The sequence below is a fragment of the Salarias fasciatus genome, chromosome 12, assembly GCF_902148845.1.
Source record: "Salarias fasciatus chromosome 12, fSalaFa1.1, whole genome shotgun sequence".
Classification (NCBI taxonomy): Eukaryota; Metazoa; Chordata; class Actinopteri; order Blenniiformes; family Blenniidae; genus Salarias; species Salarias fasciatus.
The window spans coordinates 21,344,908-21,369,491 of record NC_043756.1 but is presented as its reverse complement, the minus strand read 5'-3'; the positions used below and the strand labels follow the sequence as shown (position 1 = coordinate 21,369,491).

Genomic DNA, 24,584 nt, shown 5'->3' with positions numbered 1-24,584 from the left:
ATGTTTACCAGAAATTCACAAATAATTCATGAGCTTTTTGTGGCCAAAGCTCAAGTCACTGTGACCTCATGCGTGTCCCAGTTTTGGAAAGCTTGCCCTCTTTTTTTTAAAATAGTTTACATGATGCAAATTAGTCTTTGCAACCTTTAGTGGCAACTCCAAATTTAGAGATTCATGAGGGTGTCCAATAATTCTGGTTTAAAATTAGTTTGTGTTTCTTGGAATGTTGGCAGCATTAGAGTACTCCTGCATATAAGCACAGTAATAACATTTATGATTCACTTCTTGGTATTTACTATCCTGTCTTAGAAGGAAATAAACTGACCAGGTTGGCAAATTTATTCGGCTGTTGTTTTGAATTGGTTCTGCATAGTCTAGCTTGCAAAAAAAAAAAAAAAAAACAAAAGCAAGAGAGAGTGAGAAAGAAATTTGGGTTTTGTGTGTTATACAGTGTGTGTGATGAGCCAAATTGAGATCCAGGATATGTTGGGCATGTGCCTCCGCCAGCTGAGCCGCAGGGACACCCCAAGCAGGAGAAACCCACACCTTCCGCTCAGTGGGCTCAGTCAAAGCAGGGCACTAATGAGCTGGCCATTTTCATACGTCCTGGGTTTGATGTTTGCAAAGGGACACCACAGTGAAGATGGCGGGAACCTTGGCCTTTGACCTTTTGGCCTCCATCCAGCCTCCCCAACATCTAAACTACTCTTGCTTCCTCTGTGTTTATTCACCCAGCACTATAATTAGAGGAGGGGAAAGCCCATTGTTGCGTCTTGACAAACCCTCGCCCGGGGCCCGAACACAGCTGGGCGCTCTGTGTTGGCACCGCCGCTTCTGCCAGGCCAGACAGAGCAGCGTTTACCCCCTGCCAGTCTGCTCACTCTGCCCAGCCATCCATCCGGCCAGCCGGGCCTTTGTGCCCAGCCCCTGTCCAGATGCACTCTTACACACTCATCCCGCTTGGTCTGGGCTGGAGCTCTGCGACCCCAACCCCCCTCCCTCGCCCGACCCGACTGGCCCCTGACTGAACCCGAGAGCCCACTCTACTTTGCTGCCACTTTGCCACCAACGATGTTGGTTCTTGTCTGGTCCATTCAGATTCAATTCAGTTCAAGAGTGTATCCACAAAACAGAGTTCAAGGAGAAAAAAAAACCCAAAAAACACTTGTTTGCTGTTGTCTGTGCCTAAATATAAAACATCTAGCTGGGCTTGAAAGTTGTACCTATTTTTGACTGAATATTACATAGATTCTTGCCCTTGACTTTCTGTATCTGATTCCTATCAGGCCTCAGGCACAAAGTCGTCCAGGTTGAAAATAAATAGCACAAAAACTGGTGACTGGTGACTTCTTTCCTCTATTACTTCAAGATTTCAAAAAATGTCTGGCCTAACATTGTTTCTCTATGCTATTGTGACTCCGAGATCTCAGACTGGTCTTCTTGTCAAAGCCAGATGTTCTGACCTGATCTAAAATATTAGCAGTAGAGGAAGTGGAGGAAGAGAGGTCGCTCATACCAGCCTCTGAAGTCCATGTGCAGACTTCACTAAAGTGCTGGCGTGTCACATATATGTACACAGTTTTTTCCTGCGCTTCCCGTCTGGTTCCTGTGAGAGCTGCAGGACTGTTAAACCTCTGACCTCTGTGTGCCACAGCAGCAGCAGCTCCCCCCCCCCCCCCCCCCCCCCGCCAACAGCAGGAAACCTAAAAGCAAATCGGTTCCCGCAGCAGCCGTATAAGTCAGAGAGGTCCTTCATAGGCTTTGATTGGAACTTCAGCGCTCAATGGATCAAAGTGTATTTTCAATTTGTTGCCAGATGTGTGCGAACAAGTAGTTGACACGAAAATAGTTTCAGCCACCCAGTAGATTTCATTCAAGACTGCAAAAATGTTTGCCATGGAGGTGTCTGACAGACAGTTTTTTGTAGCTTGTGAGTCAGTTTCACGTACCTCCAGAAGGCATTTGAAGCATGTTGATGCCTTCCCGCAAAAAGAACTGGTGAAGTTTACAGAATGGGTGGCATCGTGTGTAGTCCTGAAGTCACATGAAAAACATCGGCCTCAGAGTTAGATTTACTGAAAGAAACCAAGCATATCTCCGAATTAGTTGCCCTAATTGATGTAGTCATAGCAAAGTCAAGGTATCGCAGTTTTTCCACTGCGTCGCCTTGACCTTAATCACATAGATTTTTTTTTTTTTTTGTTAGAGCTATAAAAAGGGCAAATGGAGGCCAGCGGAGTAATGGGGAAGTTGTTTAAGCATTCAGTAATCTTCTGTTCAGTTTTATCCCACCCTGCGGCTGAATCCAATCCAAAATGACCTTCTGTGAGGGCGCCCCAGACAGGTTACCAGTACATGAACCCATTTCCAACCAGGTTTAATTAAATCAAACTATATGTTTTCCTAAATTCTGACCATTTTATTTTATTTTTAATTAATCCAGACTGACCCCCAAAAAAAAGGTTTACTTGGGTTCAATGGGGTCTGTAACAAACCACCTGTTTACCCATTTCAATCAATTTTATCAACTCTTTACTTTGTCTGAGGTGTTTGTAAATCACTCTTCAATGTCCGTGCCCATGTAGGCTTTCTATTTATTCCTCTCAATAACATATTCTTAGTTGTCATTTCCTCCCCGCTGCTTGACTTTCTCAGAACTGGCCTCCCTCTCTTCTTCACATGCATACACTGCGATTTTTGGCAGCTCCTCTGGAACATGAAATCATGCCAGTGGCTTTCATTGGTGGCCGAGACCGTCAGGGTCTTTGTCACTATGCCAGTGCTGTATCTCTTCTTTCAAGTGCCGCCGTGTCCAGTCCAGCGGTCGCACGGGGGCCTTAGCGTGCCGCTTTCCCCTCCTTTCATCCTGCCTGGGCTCTCATGACATAAGGCTAGTGGAATGGCTGTATGGTGACAGAGAAAAGAAAATGACAAATATATCTAGTTTTTGGATGTGGGTGTCTGGGATATTTTCCTCTTTTCGTAGCCATATAGGTAGAAGAATGTAGCCCGTCCTCCCACACTGCGCTGCAGCCTGTGTGAAGCATGTAAAACTCCCTGGTATGTGCTTGTTGTGTGTGGCTCGGCGCTGCCCTTTACCAGCTCGCCTCTGAACGGCGATAAGTTCCACCTTCAACGCCAGCCAAAGACAACATTTCATCCCGGCGGAGCGCAACTGGCCAAGGATCAGCTGCTACAAAGCACTTAAATATAACTTTTGCGACGAAAACAGTATTGACATGTGCTCCCAGAAATAAAGCTTGGCACTTTAAAGTTTTTGCCAGAGGCACACAGCCATCAAAAAGTGTATCTTGTGTGGGAAGCTCTGGCTTCGACACACAAACTTGGCTCAAAAAAATCCCAAGGTTGCCACGAAACAATGCGAACAAGGCAGAAAGTTGCATTTTTCTCGTTGTCTTTTTCTATCTTCCTTGGTACGAAGGCACGTCGGTCCAGAACAAACAGCTGCTGCATCTTAGCGTCAAGTGGGTTTTGGATTCTGACGGTGTCTGGCGTCTCGGCCCAAGCTGCAGAACGGGTGTAATGTGTGTGTGTTAGAGGAATGACCGGGTTATAGAAAGTACTTGAGGGACTGTGCGGATGACGTGTGCTCGAATAAGAGAGGGAGCAGATTAAAAAGAAAAAGGAACGGCAGCAGGCAGACGAGTGTGAGATTGCGGACGACTGGCTCGGAGCCTGTGGCCAGGTTAGCCGTCCTACACACTCAGGTGTGTGTTCGAGGTCGTCCCGAGGCCACAGCAATGCCAGGAGGGTGTCAGGCCACAGGGCTTGTAGTAGAGAATCTTCAATGCCGGATTGAGCTGGCCTCCTTTGGCCTTGTTTTCAGACCGCGTCTGGGAGAACACGCGATCTGATCAGTAGGCGTATTTGTTAACGTGTGTAAAATGCGCCTGCTGCAGCTCATCTACGATTTATCTGTCTGGATCAAGAGCCGCAGAAAGGCCGGCAGATCAGCGTGCGTTTCAATGCAGACGGCCGAATGACTCACCGTCTCTCATCACTCTCTTCTCACCCTCCTTTCTGCTTCACACTTGTACCTTCTCTCACAGCACAGATCTCAGAAAAGAAGAGAACTGAACAGAAAGAAAGAGAAAATTGTTCCACAGTCTGCACTCTGCGTTTCGGTAAATTGCCGTGAAGCCACAATGATCATTGATTCACAAACAGTAGCTTTTGTTCGATTCCGATGAAGCTTTTTTTTTTCTTCTCTATTTTTTCTTTTCGCTCCAAGTTTTGTCAGAGAAATCTTTTCACACAAGGACCATAATGATGCAAAATGTCGATAAGACAATTTTCTCTGTGCCGGCGCTACATGTGATAGGGCTTGCTTCCACATCGCACATTTAAATTCACTTCCTTGTTGTATGACTCTAGATGGCTAACTCTGGCATAAAGAAGATTTGAGGCTTTGTGAAGGTCTTTGGTTTGACAGATATAGCATGTTGAAGGTTTTTAATTTTATTTCAATCACTCTCTAAGTATGTTTTATAGTGATGGGTTGTAAAGTGTGGGGCAGACTGCCATCGCATAACTGGCTGGGACTCACTGCACCCCACCACCCTGCACAGGATTAAGTGATATAAAAGATGGCTGGGTGGATGTAATATGGACTAATTAAAATGATCGAATAAGCTATAATGAAACAGAAATATGTCTCGCACATCAGCAGACTATATGTCAAGACTTACCAGATACTTCAAAGCACTTCTCACTTGTTATGAGAAGAGTTCTGCTGTTTAACGCCTATAGATTCCAGTAGCCTTTCACTATACTATGTGAGGAACATTAAGAACTCCCTGAGCTGAGATTAAGCACGTTAAAAAGCATCCTAAACTCTGAAAGCCATTGTTCTTGATAGGTTTATTAAAAATATAATGTAGAGACATCTTCAATCGGACAATTTTAATTTTTTTTTTATTGAAAACAATGTTTTTATTTGAAAAATTGTGCTGTAAATGGAGCTACAGTCTCATGAGTTTGATGGATTCATAATGTTGATATTAGTGTGCTTCAAGATACATTTTAAAAGGCCAAAAATATTCCTGGAAAGTAGTAAAATTGTAGAGGTTTATGATGTGGTGACATGACTTGCTACAAGCTAAAGCAAAAGTTAGCGGAAGTAACATGTCAGCAATATCGTTTTAGTTTAAATCCCAGTGATGAATGAAGAAAAGAACTGAAACAAACTCAACCGGGAGCCCACTGCTAGCATGGACAGACTCTTCAGCTTGCGCTCCACCTGCCCCTTTGCCCCAAACACACTGCACAAACACTCTGAAACGCTGCAGCGTGGAGGGAGGGACAGAAAGAGAAACTGCAAAAAGAGAGGAGGAGCAGCAGGGCGAGCAGAAAAAAGGAGGGAGAAAAGAAAGGCTTGCGAAGCATGGAGCACTCAGGGGGCCTGCCTCTTGGGCTCTCCTTTCATGTTTGTGTACGCCTCAACTTGCTGATATTATCTTGGCCGCTCTTCCTGGCGGGGTGTCGGGAGAGGTTTCTACTACGGCCAGACGGGGGCCTCCCCTCTCTCCCTCTCGTCCTTTCTCACTCTCAGCCACCCTCACCCACATTTCGAGTCCACCCCCACCCAAATAAAGTTTCAAAAAAAAAAAAAAAGCCCCACTCCTAAATCACGGCTTCACCACGTTTCACGGCACTTGGAGGCACCCGGGATCCCACTGCGCCGGTTTCCATGGTCACTGGGAAGCGCCTTGTGTCATGTGGCTCAAAGTGAGCCGTCCCTGGGCCGAATTACCCAGCTTTCAATGGGAGGCCAAATGACCATTATTAGACTTCACAGCTCAGGCCTCTATTTAAAGAGAGAAGAAAGGAGCCCCGGGGACTTAAGATGAGACAGAGATGGAGGGAGAGAGGGAGTGCGAGGGAAGAAAAGTGAGGAAGACGGAAGGAGAAGAGAGGAGGGAGGAGGAGAAATCACAGGAAAGAGTTGTTTCTTTCTATCTTCCTCCTCCCTTACATGCTTTTTTGATCCCAGTCACAATACTTTTTTGTTTTTTTCTTTGTTGTTTTTTTTTTTAGAAAAGCAGACACCAGCGTCAGCTAAACGGCTGTGTCGACTGACCGTGCAGCGACGGATCAAAAGATGAGCAATAGAAAAAAATACATCCAGATAAAGATAGAACCAGACATCAAGTGAAGCCCTGTTTTTTTTTTTTCCCCTGCTCATCTCAGTCGCAGCCTGTTGCTTTGTCCGGGAATGTGCCAGCGTGCATGAGAGCCCCCGGTGCCCCGTGCCTCGCTGTGTATGTCAGGGCTGCACTGTCCTCCAGGCTCGGGACCCACCGGGCTGGCACAGGAGCTGGAAACTCAAACCCCCCCCCCCCTTCTTCATTTTGGTCCCACATGGCTAATCTGATGCCTCTCCCTCGCTCCACGATTCCTCAAGTAGAGGGTTAGCGGGGGTGAAAATGGCATCCTACTCTTGTGGTTCAGACTTTTCCTTTTATGCTTTGCCAGGGAGGCGAGGTTAGGGAAGAAAGTGTGTGTGTGTGTGTGTGTGTGTGTGTGTGTGTGTGTGTTGGGGGGGGTTCTGGTCAGAGACAGTGAGGTAATGGAAGAAGACAAAAAGAAACATGTAGATTTGGAGCGGGTGAAAAGCAGGACTGGACCTGGAACACACTAGACAAAATATCAGCATTGTTCGTGGTAAATAAGATTTAGTTGACACATCTGGATGGCGGTGGTCAAAGGTCAGTTTCCTTTTGAAATGTAGTCAAAGAAAGCCACTGCACTTAAAACACATCCTCAAGGATTACAGTTTTGTTACTCTCAGTCCGATCAAAACCACTGTTGCAAACCGACTTAGTTTTTTCTTTATTATCGTGCAATTGATGGATTTATTGATTATCGTGACAGGCCTGTTGCAAACAAACGATATTCTGAAAAGAAGCCCGAGGTGTGAATGTGGTTGTGTGTGTCTGTGTTTGGGACTGACTACCTGTTCATGGAGCATCGTCCAGTGTTATCTAGGGTTGAACAAGATAAAGCGAAGTAGAAGACAGATGGACACAATAGGAAACATCTCATGTATGTATGCCAAAAATCCCAGGCTTGCTGTGGTCACTCTGTCGGGGCATCTACACCCCGTCTCACACTCTGACTGAAGACCACAGGTCCGAAGCCACGATCAAATATGTCTTCCTTCAGAGAAGGTGCGTAGCCGCCTCCAGTCAAATCTTACTCACAGGTACAGACATCCTCTGTGGGGTTGTCTTGAAATGTACCGAGCTCCAAAAGAGCTTTTTTGGAGGAGCCTAAAAAATGTATCTGGCCATGAGGGAAAAACGAAGACAGGAAAAGTTCAGGTTTTGAGAAGAAGAAATAAGTTATTCCTGTATCCCTGTGCTGTCATCCCTCCTCTTCAGACGTGTGTTTAAGTTTGCGAGCACTGTCCTAGATTAGTGAAAGCTCCACTGATGTTCCACATCAAAGTCTGTTTACGAGTGCTGGAGTGACTGCATGTGTGAAAGTAGGTTTATGAAGCAGCTGTATGGGCGCAAAGTGAAGTCGGATGATTTGCATTAAGCGATCTTACTTGAAGTCATTTGCATTTGAGGGTGAAGGTTAAGTTAAGGTGAACCCTTGAAGTGTTAAGTGACCTTCCCAGACGTGGTGAAATCTTAAATCTGACTCTTGAGATCTGCATTGTGGGAAAAAGTCTGACGGACCAGGGAGTGACTGCGCAGGGTAATTATCCTCCTCACAGCTCAGTTGCCGGGAGAGAAATGTTTGTATAGTATACTCCTGTGAGTCATGCACATTTTAATTCCTTTATTTAACTATGACTGCTCTACCTACTAGAGCAATAACATCAGGTACATTAGGAAAAAGTTGGGTAAACATTGAGGCAAAGTCTGCAGATTCTAATTAAGATGAAGATGTCAGTTAAAGTTTGCAGATCTCAATCAGATTGTTCACTAATCACTTTAGGAGATCACCAATCTTCTGTCATTCACAGCTACATTTCCCACTTATTTTAGTTTTTTTTTTCTCATGGAAAGTATTGCATTGCATTTTACACATCCCATTGTTAATTAACCTTAACTACGTATTCTAATAAGCTGCAGTACCGGGGATTAACTTGCTGTAACCTGTAGGCTGCCTCTGCCTCTAGAAAACTGAGAGGAGCAGTTGTGGATTTGTTTAGTATGTTGTTACTTTATAATTTTTCTCTTGATGTTTATTCATTCTGACTTCTCATCAAAAGATACAATATCAGATAAAAAAAAAAATACAATGTAATGTGTGATCGGTTTTTCTAAAATGCCCTTCATTTTGAAAATACATAGTCTTATGTCTTCAATGTTCAAATGCAGAGAGTGGACCTGTGTATTGTCCACAGAGCGTAGGCTGGGCTCAGATGGAACGGCGGGTCATTTCTTTAGTCAAAGGTTGTGAGTTTGATCCCTCGTTTTGTCACGTCTATGCAGCAAGACACTCTAACCCAAACTGATTCCAGTCTGAATCTGTACAATGTGACTAACAATGTGCAGAACATTTAGGCTGCTGAAACAGTGAAAAAATAGATGAAGCACAAACTTTGTCCAGATGGATCCCTCAGTCTGTGACGGTGCTTGTTTTAAACTTCCATGGCAGAACAACAAACGTCTTTCAAGACAGTGTTTACTTTAATCTTTTGGGTTTTCTGGGCTCCTCTTGTTGCTCTTCAGTCGGAGCTGATTTGGACAAACGGTCTCACCGAGCTTGTTGCATCTGCTGGTGTTCTGAAAATGTTTCTCTGAGCAAACCACCAAACGTTAAGCCAGTCCCATAGCTCACAGCTCAAAAGTGAACTCGAGGTAAAGTGGGGGGGTTAAAAGACCGAGTTCCAACCTGCTCTGCCTTTTGCCTGAAGAGTGAAAACAGCAAGCAGTGGCAACACTCCTCCATCAGCAACAGGATGGTGTATTACAAGAAAGAAGCAACAACAGCAAACTTCCCTTTCATGCAAGCAGAGACATGGCTCCCAAAGCAGCTTCAAGGCAGAGAGAGATTAGAGAGAAACCGTATGACTGCAGAGGAATTAAGGGAAGGGGAAAAAGCAGGGGAGCTGGGTGAGATGCGCCGGCTCTACTCGGATCGCTGCACCCGGATTACCATGTGCCGTCACAGTACGGCATCAGGCAAAAGGTAAACCACAATCGCTGTGATGCAACTGTTTGGTGGCAAAACCAGAAATGTCAGTTACACCATTAATGAAGTTTAGGGTTTTGTAATGGCCTTGTCATGTCCGCAGGGAGAGTTGATTGGTACCCTGAGCCGGATCCGCCGTGTACGGCAGGTGCAGGTGTTTGTTTGAGGCTTGTGGTTAGTAGTTAGCCCAGGAGGTGGAACCCACTGTTTGCTCTTTGTTTTTTTGCCTGAAAAAGACAGTTGAGTGTTGCCAGAGCCCACTGCTGCTTTTTTCCCAGATCTCCGCCTCGCGTGCATTTTCTTTGATGGTACACATGCGCTCCTGATTTAATCGATAGAGTCGTAAAGTCAGGCTGTGTAGCGGCTTGTTTCGCTTGCACTGCAAGAGCGCAACTGAAATGTGAGATATGATTTTCTCACCTTACAGCTCAGGAGTCAAAGCATCTTTTGACATGTCTCAGCAGTTAGCAGTTTGCTCGATTGCTTTTGTTTTAGTAAAGAAAGTTTAAGTAAAACGATTGATTCTCAAATTGTAGTTTAATCTCCCTCTAGTGGTAGATTAGTAACAGCCAACGTTACTGGTGGCTGAAGGACAGCAAAACACACTGTTACCCCGAGGGTGCCGAAGTGACTCACTACCCCATCTAGTGTTATGGATTGGTATTACAAGACGATGCAGCTAGCTATTTGATGAGCTTTTTAACTTCAGTAAATATTTCTTCAGCAAAACATGTCTTTAATGTGTGATATTCACATTTTCTGTCAGATCATTTAGTTTTTCTGTGGATATTTTTGAATATCCAGAATATTCAAATAAGAGTGTTGCACCTTTAGGTATATATTTTTTCCAATTCAATTTTTAAAAAAAAACAAAAAACAAGATAGCTTTTATCAGAACCTTCTGCAAATTTTCTTGGTTTTTCATCCATTTAACTTCTTAAAATATCACTTAACTTGTAGATTAAACCAATCAGCCTTGCAGACATGCATGCATAAAAGGCTTTGTGTTATTTTCTATAACAGATTAAAACCAGTATCAATATTCCCAGTTTAACCTGGACTTCTGATTCTTCCACCCAGACACCCGTCGTTTCGACACTCGGTCAAGAAAAAGCTCTTAAAAAGTGGTATTCTTGTCTCCCAAAGTTTGTTTATTTTCCTGTGAATCACAAAGGGGCCAGAGACCAAAACCGGTAAGAAAACAACATGGGAGGGGACGGAGAGGAAAAGTGGAGGAAATTTAATTAGCGGTTGTCCATTCCTCCGGCCTCAGTGTTTGGTCTCGGCAGGGCAGAGCAGCGGGCAGCGGGACGAGCGCAGACTAAAAGGCTTCTTGATTAGCGGCGGTCCGACTCGGTGCGTTCTGCATCTGCGCTGCTGTTTGTGTAAGAGTGCTCCGCTCGCCTGACGCCACAAGACACCAAACTGTAGAGGAAGGCAGGAAATGCTGCCTGCGGTGCACAACAACCAGCGCAAACATGTATATTTAGAGAGCGAGGCAGATAAAATGCTTTATATTCCACAAGAAGCTCCCGTTTCTGTGTTTGAGTCTCGCATATCTATTTTTTTAATATATTTATTCTGTCCTTGTGACACTGAAAAGAGAGATCCTTCAGCGTTCCAGCTAATTTTCCCGCCAAAACAAACGTGCCAGTAAACCAACCCAGTGTTAAAAGATGGAGCACGGACGATGAAAGTTATAAAGCAGGTTGTTATTTTGTGAAAACCACAATGTTTCCGCAGAAATTCAGCCTCTGGGCCACATGATGACAACCATTCAAAATTCTTTTTTATATCATCTTTTTGAAGGTTCTGTAGCCTTTCCGTCTGCATTAGGTCAGTTCATTCTCTTAAAGGGTTTTCAGAAAATTATCAGTGTTTAAAATCGGTAACGAGCGGGAATCGCATTTATACATGTAAAATAACTCACAAATTTTTACCTTTTTTTATCTTCTCAAAATATTTTTTTACAGAATAATTTACAAATGAATAGGTGTTTAAGGCCCAATTTATGAGACAACACTTTTTTTTTTTTTTTTCGCATTTTAGTTCCTGAAAAGTTTAGCCTTTACACAACATTTTGAAAACATCGTCCACTTACATGAAAATTGACGGAATCGCTGAAGACAACAATCTGCATTAACTTATGGCAAAAACACAAACTCTTTGGTGGACAGACAAGTTGGATTGCTGTTATGGGTGACTCTCAGCTATGACACTTATTTTTTTCCACATGCTTTGATCCAGTCCGAACAAATGATCGCAAATTTAAAAACTTCTAATTTTATTTATTTATTTATTTATTTATTTTTGTCTCCCCAGTGTGGCAGTTTGGGTTGAAAAACAAAACTGAAACATGAGTGAAGATCTTACATGAACCTGTCTCAACAAAGGTGAAGCAGATGAAAAAACATTTAAATCTGACATTCATAGCAAAGACAGTATGATTCCATAATTTATCACACATTTCTGACCTCTTTTTGGGGCTCATGAACACATTGTGGGCAGAAACATGATACTTTGAGGGTTTTCTTTTCGCGTGTGAGCATTATTACCTGGTGGTTTGGTCAAGCTGTGTTCTCCTCTATATCATTACTGCTCTCGCTGTACGTGTTTCCACTTGGCAGTGCAATTCAAAAGTTTTAAACTTTGAGGATTAACACCATCATTCACGTCTGACTTCCTGACAGACTATTTTCCAAACTGCACTTTAAGATCAGCGAGTGCTCTTTTAATAAATGTTCCCATCATGAATCACCAAAAGACCAGTTTAAATCCACCAGGCACCGTCTGTTACCAGGTTTAAATAGCAGCTCAGCACCCGGAGCGGGGGGACGAGTTTTCTGTCAAAGCCTTTTTTGACTGTCTCATTTTAACATTTCGTATGTCATGTCTTTTTTTCCCCTCCTATATTTTTTTCCCGCATAGTATTCTTGTTTAATTTGAGTCTACTATTAAAGCCACCTCGCTTTCAATATTGAACAATATTATTAAGTCTCATTGTATTTTTTTTTCTCATTTGTAAACTGTAAAACTCCATTTCATGAATGAATGTGCCTTATAAATAAAGTTATTAGTTTTCAGTTCAGGGTGTATAGATGTTTAAACAGATTGCAGTTGAGGTGAGAATCAAGGCTTCCGAACTGTCAATAAATGGCGATATGAGGAACAGAGGTATGTTTTCAGCATGTCTCTCTCTCTCTCCGCTCTTTAATGGGGTTCGGCTCTTTGCCAAGCTCTGCCGGCAGGCCTCCTCGGAGGTGCCCCTTCACACACACACACACACGCGCACGCACACACAGTTTGATAGCACAGTTCACTTGTATAATTCTGATTATGCAATTGTGGGCGAACAGCCACCCCACATTGGGCACTGAGGCAGATACAGAAATGGGAAGGAGGGGAAAGATGAAGTGAGGAAGACAAGAAATGCCAGAAATGCACACATAGGTGGAGCGATCTGTTTTAGAGGGATGTCGACTTGGAGGAGTGTGGTAGATGATGATGAGTGTAGAAAACTTCAGGCTCCCTCTCTCATGTGTTGTTTTCGTCCCCAAAGAGCTCAGTTTTCCCACCTTCTCAGGGGCTTTTCACACCGATCCAGATGTCGGCCTGTGGGTGAAACACTTCTCTCCAAAAGAAACTGATTCAAAGGCTGATGAACCTGCAGGCATTCTGTCGTTTTTCTGTTTGTTGCACAATTCTTTCTTGGGGATTTAAACCAATGGAAAGAAAAGACTTCACCCACTGGAACACATGTTCCCTCGGGCTCTGGCATCATAGTTGAATGCATAGTTATTATATATCCATTTGTGTTTGTTTGTGTGTGTGTGTGTGTGTGGGTGTGGGTGTTGTGTACATGATGTACAGCACACATGCAAGGTCACCCGAGGTGGGTCAGGTCATTACACCTGCCTCAGATCTTCATATCTCTTGCTTTAAATGGCATGTCTTTCAGTGCACACATGCAATAATGCTCATGTTGCAGCATACCTTGCAATTTTGCTGCCTGGAAAAAATCCCACAGTTTGTATAGTTCTGAGGAAAATATGAGGGTTTGTATATTTCAATGCTTTTTAGAGTGCCTTCGAACCACAAGCAAAAATAATCTGAAGAAGCTGGAAAGTTTAAACACGAGCCTGTAAAATTGGATTATCCTGTTTTTGTGTGATGATATTACATCCTGAGGCTGTACAGTGGTTAGCTTTCTTACCTTACAGTGTGAGTGTGTGTGTGGTTGACTGTCAGTGTGTCTATCCTGTGATGGGCTGGTGACCTCTCTGGAATCAGATTCAGTGGCTTCATTTAGCCAAGTAGTAACAATCAACCTTTTACTAGATAAAATAAGTATTAAAAAAAATGCTAAAATCTATTTTGTGCCTGCATGTGTTTAGCTGATGATGGGACTTTTACGAAGAAGTGACATATATCAGAATATGCTGGTAAATACCATCTAGGACCAGGAGATGTCACTATTTGGCAACAGAATGTTGCTACTGTACCATCAAAAAAACTGAAAATGCGAAAACGTAGAGTCGAAAATGAGAATAGAGCAGCAGAAAGAGAGACTGGAGTGTCTGAGAAGCTTGTGAACGAGCAGAGAAGCTAATCCCGCGAGGAGGAAGGCTGATTGCAGGGTTGAAGCACAACACCCCGAGCTGAGGAACAAATTTCCAGATGGTTCTGGAACAGTTACGTCTGGATATGGAAAAAATGAATGCATGCCTTTTATAATCCTGGTATTCTTTGTAAGTGCGCCAGATTTAAACATTTACTTTTAATTATTATTTTTTTTAATTTCAGATGTTTTGATGATTTATTTAAGTTCAAAGCAAATAGCACAACGTCTTCATCTTTTTTTTTTTTTAATTATAAAAGGAAATATTTTTCTTTCCTCAAGCATCACCCCGCCATAATCTAACCATGTTAATCAGGTCAGCATTCATTCCCTAACTTCACCTCTTATCTACATGTTATTTATTAATGGCGCTGTCTGCTCACTGAGTGCTTCAAGTGATTCTTTCCCCCGCGTGTTTATGTTGAGTAAACTGGGTTTATACGAAGGCGGCGGAATACAGAGGAGCTGAAGGAAGGCTCGCCGGCCCCAGCCCCGCGCTGGTGTGTGACACACAAGTGGATTTTCATGTGCTTCGTAAACCACTTTTTCTTACACCACTTAAGAAACGCTTCCTGAGACGGCAGTAAAACGCCCCAGCTGGAAGCCTAATCACATTAATATTAAACAGCCATCACAAGGCGGAGTTCAAAAGTTTGAAAAGATGGAAGAGGGAGAGAGAAAGACTGTTTTTTGTTTTTTTTTACCCTCTTCACTTTAATTTGTAGTTCAGAAGGTGAGATTTCCTGGTTTTAAGTCGAGACCTTATCCAAAAAAAAAAAACAATTCACTGAAGGTTATTCCAGTTCACACTGTACCCCCCTGAATGGTTTTAGGACAGGGTTTGTGCGCCTGTGGGAACAGGAAAGTCTTAATCCTACCGTTGCCTTGACGTAACGTGAGCGTGCGCGTCAAACCTGTCGATTACAGCGACACACTTGCCAACACGCCAGACATCTGGAAACAGGAACAAGTTATGGCAGATTGACAGTTTGTCAGCGAGGTGTTAAACCAACAAAGAGAGATAATGAGACGGACGGTGTGTAATCATTTTGGTGAAGGTGGAAGATGAACAAGCAATGTTCTTATGATCTAAAAACTGCTGGGTTAAAAAATAGCAATTTTGAGAAAAGTCTAAAAGTTAGCAAGTTCATGGTTAACTCTTAGCATGAGGAGCTTGCTCGCTAGGCAGAATTTAAACGTATACAGTTGCCACAATTCTCTAAAGTTATAAAAAGACACATTTAAGGGAGTATATCCATGTCTGTATGTGTTTATATCTGCTAGCACAAACTGGAAACTCAGTTTTCATCACTTTCGCTGGGCCTTCAGATGGAGCAAGGCCACGTTGAAAGCTTTTATTTTAGCAGAATGTAAATAATGTCTTGGCTCACATGCCGGCTCTGAAAGGGAGTGAGGAAGAAGAGGGGAAGAAGGGGGGGTGACCACATATAAGAAAATCCATGGGAGAAAAGTATGCCTTTATCTTTTAATAAACTGTAAAGCCAGGAGGCAACATGAAATTACAGCATAATAGCAGTGGAGAGTCTTCTGAAGACTTAATTGCCTTAATTATAGCAGTGCAGCGAGAGAGAGGGAAAGGAAAGCATGTAGAGGAGGAGGAAGGAGGGAAGCAGAGGAGAAGAAAGTAGACAAGAAAGCTGGAGTGATGTGATATAAGAGCTGACATGTGGGCAGATGTGGCAGGTGGATCCAGGTGTTGGTCCGGCCACTTGTGAGCACACAGACGTCCCTTTTCTTCTGGATTTTCTCACTTCATTATTGCGGGAATCCTGGGCTTGTGTCAGTCTGATGAAACGAGGACTGCAGCGAGAGAGGCCTCCTTCCAGACGAGCGAAAAATTCGCTTCCTCAGATCTTACAAGCTGGCAGGCTTACTTACGGATGCTAAACATAGCTTTCATTTTCGTCTGCGTCTAGACTGAGCGCTCAGTACTTTCTGCTGTGGTTTTTTTTTTTGTTCACTTGGGGAACGATTGTACCCTAATTTAATGCCTCCGAGCCAGTGGGAAGTTTGTTTAGCCAGCAGTATTGTGAAGTACCTGTACCACAGTCCCCGCCCCCCCCCCCCCCCCCCACCCCCTCTGCTCGCGGTTCAGACCAAGCTCGTGTCGTGAGCTGAAGATGTTTCATATTTCTGCTTTAGGTAACTTTATTGCAACATTTCAAGGTGTGTTTTATTCTGTGTTGCTTCACTCCCTGTGAGATTCACCCTACAGTTTCCTATATAGATGTGCTTTGAACTAAAAGTCTTAAAGCTGAAGGATTTATTTCAAGTTCAGAGGCTTCTAATATGGATCAAATTGCACCATAAACTATGCACACGAACTAAGGAATGTTTAACTGATAACCTACTTCTTTGTTGATTTAAATCTGTTTTAATTATTGCCTGATTATTTCGTTATTAAACTGTACATCTATACGGAACAGGCATTTGTGGGATGAGCAGCAGAGCTGTGCACAGAAGATCAAACAACTTTTCTTTGCAATTGATTCTTGTTTGAGCCTGAGTCGACTGGGGCCTGGTTGATGAGCCGGGCTTCTCCAGTGATGGAGATCACGCTTTCTCCACCAAAAGACGTGCAGAAATGAACCATTTCCGCACACTTTGACCTTATGAACTAAGTGCTGCTTGCAGAACTTAAACAATCAGATTAAAAAAAAAAATCGATTTCAGCAGCCAAAAAAAAAGTATCTTATGCATGTTTTTCTTTATTAGTGCGTTTTGTTACAGTTGTGATTTATAGTTCAGAAAAAAGTTGTGACTTCTGAGACTCAAAGAAAGACATTGAAATATTACCGCACATCAGCTGCAACCTTCAGGATTCATGATGAGTGTGTCATGTGTGATGTCCTCCTTGAAATGAAACTTCTCTCATGAAAGCTTGTATTTCTGGTATGAGATTCCTCCTTGTGTAAAGTTTGCTGTTTGGGGCTGATGGCCGTCTCAAACTGCTTAATATCTCCTGACGCTGGAGCCGAGGAGATTTTGAGCAACATTGTAAACTTCTTGGGAGTTTTGAGTAATCTTCTCATAGCGTTTATCCCTTCTTTGGTGTCCGAGGTTGTAACAGGTTGTTTTTTCTTTTTTTTTTTTTTTTTTTTAACGGGTCTGAAAAGGAGATGTGTCATGTTTTTTAAGAGAGCTGCTTTGCCTGTGGGTGCATTTTTGTTGTCGTCAGGCAAGTCCCTGCACTGCCTATCCGAGTGGAGATTCTTCAGGAGGGAGATCTCTTTCTTCTCAAAGCGTCTTACCAAGAGCTATTAATTATTAACTGGGAGAGCTAACATCAAAGGAGCAGACTTGCGCTGAATTAAATGGGGGCTGGAGCCTGGCAGCGTGGAGCGGGAAGAAAAACTGGGTGAGAGGGAAAAGCCGAGCCATGATTTTTGCCCCGCTCGCTTTTGAACTTTCCAAGCACAAAAGTTGGGCGAAAGAAACGAAAGAAAACGAGCCATGTTAGTTTATGTAAAGGAGGCAAGACCAAAGCAAAAGTTTGAGGAGCTGCTATTTATCATTTCTGAATTTTTTTTAAAGCAGTACTGTGCTTGATAAGGCTTTAATTCGCTGCTGAGAAAGATCGAATCGGTTTGTAGGGTTAATTAGTCTTTAATGTGCTATGAAAGCCAGACTCATAAACATCTCGTCTTTGGATTAAACCAAAACGAAAGCGAGCCTAGGATCACCGCGATGTCTCTGAATTTACTGCTAGTTGATTTACTGAATCAAAGATGAAGTAATAGTTTTCCACGTGCACCACCATTGAAATCAAAGGCCTTTTAGATGTGTGAATGTATTTCTCTCTTGTTGGAACTTGTCCATGCAGCAGTAGTCAAACCAAATGGAGGGGATCTGTGAATGTATGCAACTGTTTCAGTGCTGACAATCTCATGTCGTTATTGACGTTATCAACAGTTTCTCTTCTTCCTTTGTGGGTTGATTAAAACAATACTGGGCTGTTCTGTCCATTGTGTGCAAACACTGCTACAGTTCTTGGAGTGCTCGGGCTAATCAGTAACCTCTGTTTGAAGAGTACACAGGATAATGGGGGAAGTATCACAGAGCAGCTTTTAATAGACACATTTAAAGTTGGGCCAGTCTTGTTCTGGAGTTCAGAAGATAAACGACTCTAAGGTTGAGTTTGCAAGATTTCAAGAAGCTGCAATATTAAAAATAGAGGAAGCTAAAGAATGCAGATTCTTTCGTTCCAACACCTTCTTATCCTTTTCTTTTGTCCGTTTACATGTGCGCTGGCTTTTTTGTTTGGCAAGACAATGCACAAACCTGCTCAGCGGCCCATTGTCGATTGCGTCCGCCTCAGAAATCAACCCGATGTGCTGTGAGGAGAGCGAGTGCGCCTCCCACGCACACACGCCGCCGCCACCGCTCCGTTTCTCCGGCCTCCCGCGAGCGGAGCGGCGACACTTTCCAGCCAGTCCTGAGTAGAGCCACAGAGCTGCGCATCGTCACTTTGATCTTCACCCCCCCCCACCCTCCACCCACCCCCAGTTATGAAGAGCGCTGGCAGGAACCCAAGGGCACTTGATAATACCAGGATATGATCCCAGCCGCGTTCCTTCAGATCATGTAGTGCAGACATCAAAACGTTGTCTAAATAGGGCACCGTGAATCAAGCGGGGTGAGAACGGGTTGTAAAAGGAGAAGGCAAAGAGTTAAGATAAAGGAACGTTTTATTCTTTTTTTTTTTTTTTTTTTTTCAGACGAGGGGAAGCCAATTTGGATTCTGCGAGCAGATACTTTGGGTTCTGCAGATCCAAGCATTTCCTTTATCTTTCGCCTTTAGCAGAACTCTTCAAAAGGCCTCTGTGCTGTGACTTTTCCCCACTCTCAGATGAAAGCGGCGCCCCGTCTTTAGCAGCTGGAAATCCTTGATAACTTTATGCAACTTTTTTCACAGTGTGCACAAGCAGAATTCGATTCAAATTCCACTCCTGTCATGCGGCGTTGCATCACACGGCGCTGTGCATGGATTATTAGTCCTTCAACAGTTTTATCATGAAGATAGCTTCAGGATGCAGCGTGTTTGAGCTGAGTAATGCCTGTGCTGAGTGTCAGTTTGGCTCTGACGGAATAAAAATGGCAGCTTGCTTTTAGCAACTCAATACTGTTGTCCGTCAGGTAATTTCTTTTTTACTTTTTGGACGACTGAATGCTAGAGTCACTCACTACACTGGAGACACGTCGTGAAAACAGACATTACGCTCATTACGCGTGCAATCCGCAGTGCCCGAGGCCTCCTGGGCGCCGGCGGGGGACTCATGAGGAGCCTTCAGGACATGTTCAAGTGGTCAATTCAATCAACATGATTTGAAACCCTGATTATGCAGGAAGTTTGTCACAAGCACCTCTTGATGCCTCTGGATGACGGCGGTATATATCAGGACTATCGTCTCCTCACGCGCTCTTGATTGCGTGTGGCTGTTTTTGAAGAGAAAGGATCGGGTGTAGAATCCAAAGAGGAAAAAAAATAAACAACTCCACGTGCATCTTAGTGATTGTCAGCAGCAGCTTGTTTACTTCCCTTCAGTTGGATCCCACCTTTGATTGGCGTATCAGGTGGTGGGGATGACACCCAGGCAGATAACGCCCTCTAGTGGCCTGTAATGAAACATGAGAGCTTTGGTGTGATCATGGATTTCCAATATAAACATAAAATGTTTTGTTGTGTGTCTGCAGGCGAAGCGAGCGGTGCAGCGGGGAGCCACGGCCGTCATCTTTGACGTCTCGGAAAATCCGGATGCCATCGACCAGGTTGGTACACACCTCCGTTCACCTGGCCAAAAAGCGAAACTGTCTGATCTTTCAATGACAGCCGCTCCGCTTTTGTTTGTTTTTTTTTCGTTCCGAATGAGGCCCGGCGGCGTGCCCTGCCCTCCTCGTCTGGCTTCGGTCCGCAGAAACAATGATCTCGCTATCTTTAGTGCAGCTCGAGAGCATGTGGATGGGCCTCTGCTGGATTCAGGTCTACCAGCTCTTTCTAGCTTTGCACTGCATTCTGGGAAGCACTGAAAATGGATATCCGAGCTTAGCTTTCGCTGGACTGCGACCAAACTGTGTTGAGCTGATAATTGCACAGGTAGCACACATTACCTCACCTTCTGGGACCGTTAAGGCGTCTTTGAAGACGGAGCTGTGTGGAACAGAAAGGGTTTTTATCTCGTCACAGTCACGCAGACGCTCTTCCAAACTTTCTGATTCCCGTGTCTCTGCTTCTAAGACTTCTAATGCTGGAGTTGCTCCTCTCTGAGCGTCTTTGTCGCAAGAATTCTCCTGTGGTATTCATCCTCGCCGTGCCAGGCCTGGACTTGCAAAGTTTTTTTTTTCTTTTTTTTTTTGTTTCTTCTCCTCCTCGCCTCTTCTTCTCTGCTGCCGGGTCGTAAAGTGCGTAGCTGAGAGATAAAAGGGATTGCGCGCAGACCACATGAAAGGCGGCGCTGGGCGGCTGTGTTAAATTCCCCCGAGAGGCTTTTCCAGTCAGGGCGGCCCGATCGGCACAGACAGGAGCCACAAGGCCGAGGGGCAGGGAGGAGGAGCTTAGGGAGAATTAAGGTCCCGGGGCCAAAATTATGAGCAGCTTTATAAAGTTAATGTACTTGACCTGCTTTTTTTTTTTTCTCAATTCATGCTGGAATGCGAGTTCAAGTCCTGCCCGGGGTTTAGTTTTGGCTGAAGTCAAATGATGCATTAATATGTTTGCATTCGTAGGAGGTTTGTTTTGTTAGTTTGCTTCATTTTTTTATCAGCCCGTCGTTGGTCGGTGACTAAACTTTAAAACTCGGCCGAGTCGATTCACGTGAATCCAGCGAGAGATCAAAAGTTTCGACATCTATACTTTGAAACCAGAACGTACAGTATTTCACTGGGGAACATGACGACAGCAGAAGAAATAGCACAGTGAATATCCTCGGTATTTCCCCTGGGCTTTTCAAATTACAGATTCCAAACGGCAGACGAGAGGAAAGAACAGAGAGAGGAGAGGAGTAAAGGACTATGTCAATTGCCTCAAAAGCCAGAACATAGTATTCATTGACTATTTCCTCCTGCTCCTTCTGGCAAACCGTGGCCACAGTTTCCTCGTCTCGGGCCTGGAGGTCATTTTTCCCAGCTGGGAGAGGAGGACCGTCCTTCCCAAACTTTCTGTTTTGGTATATTCTTTGAATGAAGTAACGTGTGCTGCTTAGCAAATGTCACTGAGCTCTGAGCGATTTTCTCCTTTGTTTCCTTTCATGCTGGACCGCAACAGCAAGGGTACAATTTTGATCACTCTGAGGGTCGCAAAATATTATTCTTACTATCAGTAACTGAACACTTTTGCTGCAAGGGTTTATGAGAAAAATGTCTGCTAATTTCATTAAGAAAATAAACTAAATTCATCAGAGAACTTACAGTTCAAAGGTTCAAATGTGGTCAGAATAAATTGAATCTACTCGCATGTGAAGCCAGGCGTGTGACTCGTCCCTGACTTGAATTCTTAATAATCACGACTGAATGTTTCAGCTTTCACTGGGTCTTTCTTCAAACTCGCGTTGCTTTCTGTCAGTACAAGTTAGGATCCATTGCAGCTTTTCATCCCCGGCTGAACTGAAGTGTATGAGAGCAGTAACCACATGCCGGCATCCTCAGATAAAAGACGGTTTTCAGTGATTACTATAAAACGGTGGTGCTGTTTTCATTAAGCTGTTCTGCACTCTGACTCGGAACTGGATGGATGGATGGATGGATGGATTTTCCTGGGTTTTGATGAATTCCTGCACTTGCTGCTCGTCGCCATTCAGCCCAGCTGCTTCCACCGGCATCATGCGGCCGTTCTGTTCTGAAGACTCTTGTTTTTCTGTGCTCTCCTCAGCTGAACCAGGTCGCCGAGGATCCCCTGAAGAGGCCGGTGGTTTACGTGAAGGGCAACGACGCCGTGAAACTCATGAACATCGTCAACAAGCAGAAGGTGGCGCGGGCCCGGATACAGCACCGACCGCCGCGGGTAAGAGACGCCGCGGAATCGGGGGAGCCCAGAGGTTCTGGAGACAAACGAAAATTCCAGCTGTGAAATCTGACCCTTTTCCTTTCTGCTCTGCTCCCCGCTGCCCTCCAGGCCAAAGAGTCTTTCACAGCGCTGCGAGAGATTAATATCAGCCATTCAAAGAGCTGTTTGTTTGCTTGGAATATTTGATAAGAGACCAGCACACTTTGAGGTCAAATAACTTGACATAATGAAAGCCCGAGAGAAGCACTGTCTGATAACAGCCGTCTTTTTCTTCTTCAGTCTACTTTTTTTTTCTTTTTCTTTTTTTTTACAGTTTGAAACAGTTGTTTAATGCATGAGGGCTGAAGGCTGTGGAAAGTCTTGCTCACTTGAAGCGAATCTGTTTTTTATTCAGTATTTTCCCTTTAACATGAACTGTATCATCATTACATTTGATCATTAAGTCCATGATTTATAGACAGGTTAGATCGTGTTTCATTAGTGTGACAAGAAGGATTGCAGTGAGGTCTTTTAAATCTTATATCTAGATATAGTCAGGAGTTGTTTTAAGGCACAGGCTGGAAGTAACAACATGCAAAACAAATGGTTAAACAGCTTTGAACTAATTAAGGTGATTAAACGCCAATTGGAGAGGAACCATCCACTTGATCTGGCCTTCAGAGAAGACCTTGTTTATTTCAGTCAATACCAAACCACAAACTAAAGCAGCATGGCTGAACTCAGTTTCATACACAACACACGGGACTTTTTCCTTATATATCAAACAAAGGAAGGGAAAAATCCAATGATGTATTTTTAAAAAAAAAAAAAAAAGAGAGAAGCGTTTCACAAATGACACAATCTCATGGTATATCTTGAATCACAGACTCTGTGCTGTGTTATGTTTCATATCACCGCGCTCTTTGCCAATACACACATCCCCGGCTTCCACGCAGAGGTGAGGATGCAGCTGTTCCGGCTTTATCAGACTCCAGAGTCCAAAACCCGTGCATGCTTGAGACGGAGTGACATAAAACAGAGAGGGATAGTAAATCCCTCACATCTGTTTCAGAGTCGGTGGTGATACACTTTAATCGATCTCTTATTTGAGCAATCACCTCCACTCTGCGGCGTAAACTCCATTTGTGCACCAGATGTGACCTCGGCGGAGCGCGGACACGGGGAGGAGAGCGTGATCCTGACGTGGGAATGAATTGAATAACATGAATAATCAGCTGCGTTTCTCTCCCGTGGAGTGTCTTTGAATCACACGTGAAGGTCACAGATTGAGTTATTAGCATAATGAGGAGTGTATATATGACTGTAATGTGATTCCCTGTCAGACAGTGGACCTCTTTTAACACCCGGCGTGCGGCGACGATTTAACCACTGTCCTTGTCTCTTGTCGATCTCCTTTCTCCACAGCAGCCCACGGAATATTTCGACATGGGCATCTTCCTGGCCTTCTTCGTGGTGGTGTCTCTGGTGTGCCTCATCCTGCTCATCAAGATCAAACTCAAGCAGAGGAGAAGCCAGGTTAGTTCAAACACACACACACACAGAGCACGCCCAAACACACAATGCCAGCCTTTGTTTTTCCAGTCGGCGGCGACTTCACTGGGAAGTTACGAGCGTTGAGTCAAGGCGACGGTGGCTCCGCCGCTGATTGATTCCTCTTGTGCGTTGACAATAAGCTCTCAGCGGAGGCTCACGTCGGGTACATGAATCAGGATTAGCATTTAATTAATGCTGATGAGAGGTCGGCTGCCAGAGCCAAACGCGCAGGGACGTCGTGACGGAGCAGAAAACCCGCCGTGACATCCGCCCCGACGGCTGTGATCCCGCCGACGCACGTGCGCGCTCGCGTGCGCTCCGGCAGATGAGGCTTCCTGTGGTGGTTAATTAGGAAAAGCTCGGGCTGATACCGGGGGCGAATTTGTCGCATGTAATGACCCTTTTCCTTCCTGAGATGTGAAAATTTAATAAACACCCAAAGTTCTGTCAACAGACACTGTGAATCCATTAGTTCTGATCTGTATTTTCCATCAAGCAGATAAAGTTTCAGTAATGTCACCGATGTGTAATCTGTTAGTCGCTCTCAAACTGTTCCCCTTTAATCTGTCTGCCTGGTTTACATGGCAGCGGTTCAAGAGAACAAAAAGCCACTCTTCTTTTTGGGTTTTCTTTTCAGAAAAGTTTTGAAAACGATCCAAACAGCAGAAAAGCTGAAAACTGAAGGCGTCAGTGCTGATGAATGATGCTTTTCATTTTCATGTTAATTTAAACATGGTGTTTTTACAGTGACTCTCTACACCCATTAATGTGCATAATGTCTTTAACATGTTCTTTATTTTTAGCAAACTTTAGTTTATATTCTGCCTTTATACTGGACAAGCTTATTTCAAAAAGGTTTCCACAGATTCCTGCTGTTTTTCAATACATTAATATTACAAACGGTGTTTTTAAAGTCACAGTTTTTCAAGATTCGTCATGTTTTTTCATGAAACAGACTTTCATCCCAAAGTTTATTGCGTGTCTGGCTGATCAGGATATCCGCATTTCCTTTAAAAAGTCTCCAATTATTTAGTGACTCAACGCAAATGAATACCTGGCTCCGGAGGTTGTGGTTTAGTTGAGCCTGAGCAGAGAAACAACCTTTACGGTTGATTCTCGAGCAGATTAGTAAATAACGGCGTCTTAATCAGCATGTGCTGCACATGAGTCATCAGGTTTGATCCATTTGAGTAGTTCTGTATGTTCTGAACCGAAGTTTTCTGATTCTAGAGTCAAACTTTG

At 43.9% G+C, this 24,584-nt stretch overlaps 1 protein-coding gene across 2 annotated transcripts in view; it reads left to right on the top strand.

The window, feature by feature from the left end:
- Positions 1-24,584, top strand: part of znrf3 (zinc and ring finger 3) — a 78,491-nt gene that overhangs the window by 48,274 nt on the left and 5,633 nt on the right. The window contains exons 3-5 of one of the 2 annotated variants that reach the window (XM_030104132.1): positions 19,505-19,579; positions 21,675-21,806; positions 23,217-23,324. In XM_030104132.1, coding sequence (XP_029959992.1) covers positions 19,505-19,579; positions 21,675-21,806; positions 23,217-23,324 — 315 coding nt within the window. Of the gene's footprint in view, positions 1-19,504; positions 19,580-21,674; positions 21,807-23,213; positions 23,325-24,584 lie in introns of both variants that reach the window. The other variant, XM_030104131.1, reaches the window with a different exon arrangement.